Source organism: Trachurus trachurus (assembly GCF_905171665.1).
Source record: "Trachurus trachurus genome assembly, chromosome: 19".
NCBI classification, from domain to species: Eukaryota; Metazoa; Chordata; class Actinopteri; order Carangiformes; family Carangidae; genus Trachurus; species Trachurus trachurus.
Window position 1 is genome coordinate 23,524,840 of NC_139913.1, and position 7,765 is coordinate 23,532,604.

The 7,765-nt window shown below is 45.1% G+C and overlaps 1 protein-coding gene across 3 annotated transcripts; it reads right to left on the reverse strand.

The window, feature by feature from the left end:
- Nucleotides 1-254: 254 nt before the first annotated feature.
- On the reverse strand, nucleotides 255-7,765 carry znf281b (zinc finger protein 281b). 3 transcript variants are annotated; one of them, XM_083993751.1, is made up of 7 exons: nucleotides 7,638-7,765; nucleotides 5,012-5,533; nucleotides 4,779-4,892; nucleotides 4,461-4,584; nucleotides 3,569-3,652; nucleotides 3,320-3,438; nucleotides 255-3,040 (listed from the first exon to the last, which is right to left on the reverse strand). In XM_083993751.1, the coding sequence occupies exons 2-7, from the start codon at nucleotides 5,459-5,461 to the stop codon at nucleotides 1,412-1,414; spliced, it is 2,520 nt and encodes an 839-aa protein (XP_083849877.1). In that variant the 5' UTR covers nucleotides 5,462-5,533; nucleotides 7,638-7,765; the 3' UTR covers nucleotides 255-1,411. The 3 variants fall into 3 exon arrangements, with proteins under 3 accessions (XP_083849877.1, XP_083849879.1, XP_083849878.1); XM_083993753.1 differs by having other exon boundaries at nucleotides 7,642-7,725; XM_083993752.1 differs by lacking the exon at nucleotides 7,638-7,765 and adding an exon at nucleotides 7,317-7,453.

Genomic DNA, 7,765 nt, shown 5'->3' on the forward strand with positions numbered 1-7,765 from the left:
ACATCACCCGACAAACCGTAAGAAAAAAAAAAATCCCCCACCCCAAGCCCTCCCCCCTCTCTCTCTTCTACCCTTGAGAAAAAGCAACAAAATACATTGAAATGCCCATGGTCATGCCTAGTCAACCCCTATCAAACCCCAATAAACAATAATCCAACCCTCCCATTCCTCCCTCCCAATCCCCCTCCCACCCACAGTCCATGCCTCCCTCCCTCCCCCCTTCCCTCCCTCTCCCCATTCACAGTTTTCTCCTCTTAAAATAATATGAATAAGCATTAGCATAATACTCACGTATCACATATGCAAACTGAATGGGTTGTTGTTTCCAATGATGATTTGTTTAAAAAAGTGCTTGTTTGATTTCATTGACACAAAAAGGAACAGCAAGGAGTGGAGCAGAAAAGTAGTGACTGGTTTTTTTTTTCGATTAAAAAGAAAACAGAAATCACTTCAGCAACAGCATGTTAAAAGATTGCAGATGGGTGTTCATTGCATTTCTGAGACAGCCATAACGGTGATGCGTAGAAGTTTAGTCTGTGCCGTCTTTTCTACTGGCCACGGGCGGGCACAGCCGGGAGCTGACTGACACTTGCGTGCCGATAAAACAACAGTCAGTTATGTTCAAGCATCGCCTTCACCTCAGAGCATGCTGCGTGTGCACTCCACTACAATTTGCACTACCTCGTGTACACATGTGGCTCTCAAAAGAAATGTGGATGTCTTCACATTGACACAACAGTACCATAATCTCGACAAAGCTACACGCAGTGGAAACCAAACATGATCGTGTATTGTAATTTGTTGTTCTGACGAGTTTAAAAAAAACACAAAAACAAAATCAAAGCTTTGTAGTCTCAAAGTACACCTGTAAAAACTGTGCTAATTGCATCTCATAATACAAAGTCTTATTACACAATTTTGCCTATTTTCCTGAGTTAAAACGTTTCTTGTAACAGACAATATATACTTTTTTGCCATTTGAATTCTGGGCCTTTCCCTGCCACAAATGTTATTATTATTGAAGTTATCAACATTATTCATTATTACTTTACAATGAATGGTATGATGATTGGTAAAACACAAGGGTTCAGGAAAGAAGTAGAAGAAAAAAAATCAAGCAAGTTTATAGCTACCCTCTAAATGTTTTAAATTACATTTAAATCTACGGTACGTTCATATCAAAATCACTACTCTTAAACAAAAATTAAGCGACTAAATACATAATAAAAATGAGAATATTTAAAAAATTGCATTTGAGGCCATGGAAGACCCTCCCTGGTCATTTTTGTATTAACATTTAATGGCAGTGTTTAAAAAACAAAACTTTGCTACAAGAACAAAATTAGGATGGGTATAGGGACTGTATGGACAGTAACAGAACAGCCCCTGCTGGATTCACCTTGTTTGACCCTTATCTGAAACTTTGGCTTGTCGGGGTTTTTGATCCTGTACTCACTGGCTCACTGACGTCAGCTAACAAACTGGTATACCCTGAGAATTCTGACACTGGAGTCCGTATTCGGTGGTCGACCTCTGCCCCAGGATCACTGCCATAGCTCAGAGGGGTCCGCCGCCCTGACTTGAACTGGGAGCCAAAGGCCTGGGCGAAGTTTTCAATCTGGTACGTGGTTTCTTTAGGGGGGTTGAGTGGGGACAGGTCTGGGTAGCTGGAGCCGTTGGTGGGTGCAGCGCTCCCTCCAGCCTTGGCCTGCTGCCCCTTGGAGCCGTCTGCTTGGGCAGTCAGGTCCTGGGGAGGTAGGTTGAAGGCGCTGGGGGAGTGCTGCTTCTCCAACTGCTCCGTCAGCTCCTGAGATGGAGTCAGCTGCTGGTGGCTGGCGGCTTCCAAGCTGAGGTGGTAGCCGGCCTGGGAGGGGGAGCCCACCAGCATGCCGTAGTGGGACTTTGAAGAGGACGAGGACGAGGTGGACGAAGGGGCGACGATGGGCATCGGGGAGGAGACGGATGGCGGGTAGCCGCAGTCCAGAGGGGATGTGGCGTACACGTGCTTGTCAGAGAACAGGGGCCCCGTGGGGCTGGAGCTGCTGGACAGGAGTGGAAACGGCCCCGACGGGCCAAGGCTGGGGAAGGGCCCACTATGGCTGGTGCGCTCCAGGGCCTGCAGAAGGAATTTCGAGTACTCGCTCATCACTGCTGTTTTATCGCCACCGTTGGGTGAGTCGTCCTCCAACTCTGGGGTAACGGGGGCTGCCGGTTGGAGGTCCACGTGGTGTGGGTGGTCTGACAGGTCGAAAGTCACGTCGTGGTGGTGTGTCCCCTCTGGCTTATGGCTATAATGATCCAGCAGGCTCTGCAGTACCTCGTCTGGAATGCCCGACTTGTCGTGTTTGAGTTCCAACGGCGACGAGTCCAGCATGGCCAGCGTGGGCTCGGGCCCCAGGGAGCCCTGGATCACGCTGTTGCCCTGGGTGGCCATGTGCAGTGAGCCGGCTCCATAGTCATTGTTAACTGCGTGGAGGTAGCGCCGCTTTTTCACAAACTGCATTGCATCATCGTAGTTGCTGCTGGTGGTGGGCCCCTGCTTATTGCCCCCGGCTCCCTGGAGTAGACCCATGTTGTCAAGGCCGGAGCTCTCCACGTGATCCATGGAGCCGGGCTTCTGGCCCAACAGTTTTTGTCCATCAACGCCGTCTTCCAGAGAGAGGAGGCCCTTGTCAAGACCCTTGCGTCCAGCTTTTTTAAAGACCAACTTGGGAGTGCGTCCCTGCATGGTGGGGCCAGAGCCTGAGGGGTGCTCCATGTTGAAGTCCTGCAGGCCCAAGTCGCGGGCCATCCCCCCCGAGGATGAGGCTGCTGCCAGTGATGCCGAGGCATTCTTCTTCCTCTTGCGCTCACCACCCTCACCGTTTTTGGACTTGGCCCTCTTGCGTCCGGAGGTGGTAGAGTTTCCCTGAGTGAGTGAATAGCTGCCCTGGCCCAGCTCCGCTTCACTGAGCTCCAGCATGCTCGGGTCCAGGCCCTTCTTTATGGCTTCTCCGCAAGTCCGTTTGTGCTTCAGTAACCGGTCTGTTCTAGAGAAAAACTACGAGAAGGAAAGACAGAAAAAAGAGAGAGGGATGAGCTTAGTTTCCACACAAATAGTTTTAAAAACAGCAAAGCTACTGCAGAGTTAAACAGTTTGTTTATACGACTGCTTACATGCTATAAATTATAATTACTCCTACATTATAAATACATTTTTAGAAATAAATGACAATTTAAAATGCATTAAAATTCCATACAGTGTAAACATGAACAACATTTAACAGATACAGGCAACGCTGTAGAAAGCTACTTAGCAAACAAACTGGATGTTGCCTACTTGTTGGCAGGTATCGCAGCGATATGGCTTCTCGCCACTGTGTGTCCTTTTGTGCCGCTCCATATGGTACTTCTGGATAAAGCGCATGTTACACTGGTCACAGCTAAAAGGCTTCTCTCCTGCAAGAAACAAACAGGGGCAGTGTTAGTATAAATAAAGTACCTACAGACTGACAAACTGCTGAATATTGAAGGTGACTATTCCAAAAAAACATTTAGTTTAACAACAAAACCAAGTGCAGAAACTCACCGCTGTGGATCTTCTCATGCCGCTGGAGCAGGTATTTCTGTATGAAGCTCATGTTACACTGACTGCACCGGAAAGGCCTCTCACCTGTGCGATCAAGAGTACAACCATCCGCTCACCACATTAATATACACCCACCCTGTCACAAAACTCTGCTCGCTGAATGGCCACAACAATAAGGAACCTCTGGCATTCTGTCAAATACCTGGTGCATGACCGCAAATACTTACAGTCTACACACCACCAACAGATGTTGGAGAGGATTCACTGCATTGCCAATTTTGGATAGCATAGAGCTCCTTTGCGGTATTTCTTTTGAATACATAAGCAACTTATTTCACATGTGAAAGTTGTACAATATACTAGAAGAAATACAGTAAAATGGGTGGATTCTCATTAAAATATTTATGGGTTCAAAATTCAAAAGAACCACGTGACAAGTTCCCAGCAAAGAGAATGACTAAGGCATCCAGAAACACATGAGTAATCACTGAGTCACCCTGGGCTGTCTGGTTTTAAATTAAGTCACACTGAAGTACTAAAGAGGGGATCAGTAAGACTGAAGGATTCCTCAGGGAGCAATTTATTTGTTTCTTGAAACTGATTCTGTTTTGAGAGTGTTATGTTAATTCATAACAAATCTCATTTCACATTTCATTTATCTAACTTTGGCAATCGACATGGGACTAAATTCTTTTAGCAGAATTTGTCCCCTGCATTACAGACATTTTATGTTATATAGACAAATGAAAACACTGTGCCTGACATAACTTGTAATGTTTGCATCTCAAATCACTACATTTTTGTCAACACAGTTGGTAAGGAAAAACATATTGTAACTGTAGAAAGCCTGAGGGAAGAGATAAGGCACAAACAAGCAGCGAAAGTCTCTTACCTGTGTGTATGAGCACATGTCTGCGCAAGTGGTAGGAGCTGCGGAAGGCCGCATTACAGTGCTCACAGATATGTGGTTTTGAGTTGGGGGACAGGCAGGCTCCATCTGCATCCAACATCATGGCCTACAGAGAGAAAATCATGAGTACAAGGGGCACTAATAACGTTTCGATGACCTTCCTACAGCAGGTTAGCATAGTTTAAACTCATCTGAAGCATTAAAGGTGTAATACCATTCTCATCATGTGCCAATATCTCTCAGGAAAACAAAATATTTTTTAGGTGTAGCGAATGAGACCAGGAAAACAAAGAGATTAACCTTTGCAGCATCGTTACGTTTCCGTCGGGCTTTGCCTCCCTGCCCGTCCCCGTTGCTCCTCCGCCCTCTTCGACCTGTGGACTCTTTTGGATCTTTACCTGGTCTTCCAGGCATCTAAGAACAAATAACAAAACATGTATAACAATCAGTATTGTAAGAGATAAAAAAAAAGTGTGTACAAGCAGAAAAGGGAAAATGTACGAAATATCACTTGAAACAATAGTATTTCTCACCGGTTCGCCAAGGGAACGGACATTGCTGAGGCTGAGGTCATGCAGGAGCATGTTCTGGTGATTTTGGTGGTGGTTGCCGAAAGACATGTCCGGCATGTCAGTGCCACTCTTCCCCGCGCCCCCTCCACAGTTCACCCCTACTCCTCCGCCCCCGCTATAGAGGGGCATACGGTAATCCAGCTCATTTAGCCGCTCCTGCTTAATGCCCATGCTGTGGAGGAAGCCCCCCGTATTCCCAACAGCGGCGCCCTGGTGTTCTGGGGGTGAGTCGCGTTCTTTCTTCAAGATCATCTCCTGAGGAAGCTCCCCCATGACCGACTGGGAGGCCAGCCGTGTAAAGCTGGTGACAGGTGGCAGGTGGCTGAACATAAGCATACCTGGTGCAAAATTGGGGTCCATGCCACCGTTGCGCAAAAACTCATTGCCTAATTTGTCCTGGATAATACTCATGGTGGTGCTTCTGCTTTGTGCAGGGGAGAAGGAGGGCAATAAATCTAAAGAGGAATGCAGGAGGAGAATATCCTGAAATAGAGAGAAGATTTAAAAATAAATAAATAAATAAATCAGGTTATTACAGACATGAACAAGTAGATAAAATCCAAAGTAACTACCACTGGTTATATTTACCATCAACTCTCATACATGTATCGTTGGTTAAGTAAATTTGATCACTACTACATGGCACTGTACACAGCATTCATACTCGATTATTCAATGCTTGATTGGATTTACTGGACTTTATCCAACAGAAGCCCTGGGTAAAGTTACTGGAAGCCTTAGTGAATATTTTTGAACACTGTTAATTTCACAGATTCAACTTCTAAACTAAAATAAATACCTCACTGTGTACAGGTTTGCTTAAATGTGACAGGGTTTATTTAAAAAAATAAAATAAATGTAACTAAGCATGAATTACAAATCAGCAAACCCACCACCCATGATTTCTGGCACAGCTTACTTTAAATACTTCTCAAAGCTCAGGTGCTGTATGACTACGTAAAAGAGACTCAATCATGATCGCCTCCTACCAAACTCCAACTGAAACTGAAATTGCTTGTTTATAACATACTACATCATGTACAAAAAATTAAATAGAAAAAAACGATCCAAACCAAACCAATCTAAGTTGGTTCAAAAGATGGTCTTAGTGATCTGTTGTGAGATGCTTTAATTGAGTGAGTTTATGGTTTTAAAAAAAAAAGTGAATCTCTGCCCCTAATCACAGAAGTAAAGTTTTGGCAGTGAAATATTTTTGTCCCCTTTGTTCTATAAGAAAATTGAGGCCCCCCGAAATATTCAATCTACACATTGTATTGTTTTTACTTGCGACATTTTGCACCACATGTGACTTGGATCACAGCCAAAATTTAATCTCTGCTAAATATCCCTATTGTTTCAACAATTTTGATGCATGCTGGATGACACCGCTTACCATGCCTGGCTAATAACCCAACACTGAACGCAAAAGCTGGCGTCATTGGGTCCAATATTGGCAAATTAATCGGTTCACTACACTTGCCTAAAACAAACAATATTTAGGTCAAATCCAACGCTACATTTCAGTGATTTTGAGACGCAGGGCACAGTCGGATGATTAAGCGGGACAAGCATCGAAACGAGCAGAGCTGAATGAGTGGAGTGGGAATTTATTGTTTAGTCTAGACCAGCCGACCATTTGGCTGCGCGACACTGAATCCAACAGAAAGCGGATGAGCTTTTGTGATGCATAATAGTTAGCATCGTTAGCTGGCCGGCTAACCACAATGAGACACAATCAACGTTATCTTCAAGTCCTCAATCAAAACAATCGTCCAAAACGTCCCGCGAACTACAATCGTGCATTCAACTACAATTGGGTCCACGCTGAAAGTTATTTGAGCTGGAATTAGCTGTATTTGTAATCAATACATTTCTAATTTGATCCATTATAGCCAATGTAACGTAACGTTTAGCCCGTTACCCTGCGTTGCTATCAAGCTAGCCGACGCTAAAACAAGGACCCATGATTTGATGATTATTAACGCAATCAGTGGAGATTTTAATGACGATACTATGAGATAGAAACACACTAAAAACCCAAATAGCGTGAAAAGGTCAAAAAGTATACACAATAGTCGTCGACAATGTGAAATTTAACAGCCAGTTTTTGTGCTTTGAAGTCAGGTCAGCGGCATGAATTGCTCATTCTCCGGTTCCCAGGCTTTGATGACGCTCATGAAATCAAATCTGTCTGGCTGCGACCAACGCTGGCGCTCTATTTATTGATAGCTAACTTTAGCTGTAATTACAACGGGTTAATGCTCACCAGCACGCCGAGCTAAAGAAACATCCCTCGTCGTTTACGGTGCATGTTGACCGAGCTAAATGTGAAAAACCAAAACTGTGGGCTTCGAGGTGACTGTGTTTATAACAATCAAAGCTGCCACGAGCTGACTGGGCTAGCTAGTTAGCTGCTAGCTACCCCCCGACCGAAAACCCGCATTACGGCCCATGCAACAGAAACAATGATGCTGCCTCTCACTGCATCTCCCCGTTTGCGCCGAGCCAGACGTCTCTCCGTCGCCTAAATCTCGACAAAGGCCGAGCGCTCACCAAGAATAAAAAGTCCATTTGGTTTCCCACTCACCTACACATGACCGCAGTTGGTTCCAAACGTGCCTGTATTGTCTCCGTATTCGCCGCTTTTGGGGTTTTATTGCCAAAACATTGTTCTCCGGCGGTCGCTGCTTTCTTCCATCTTGTCCTGGCGCGGGG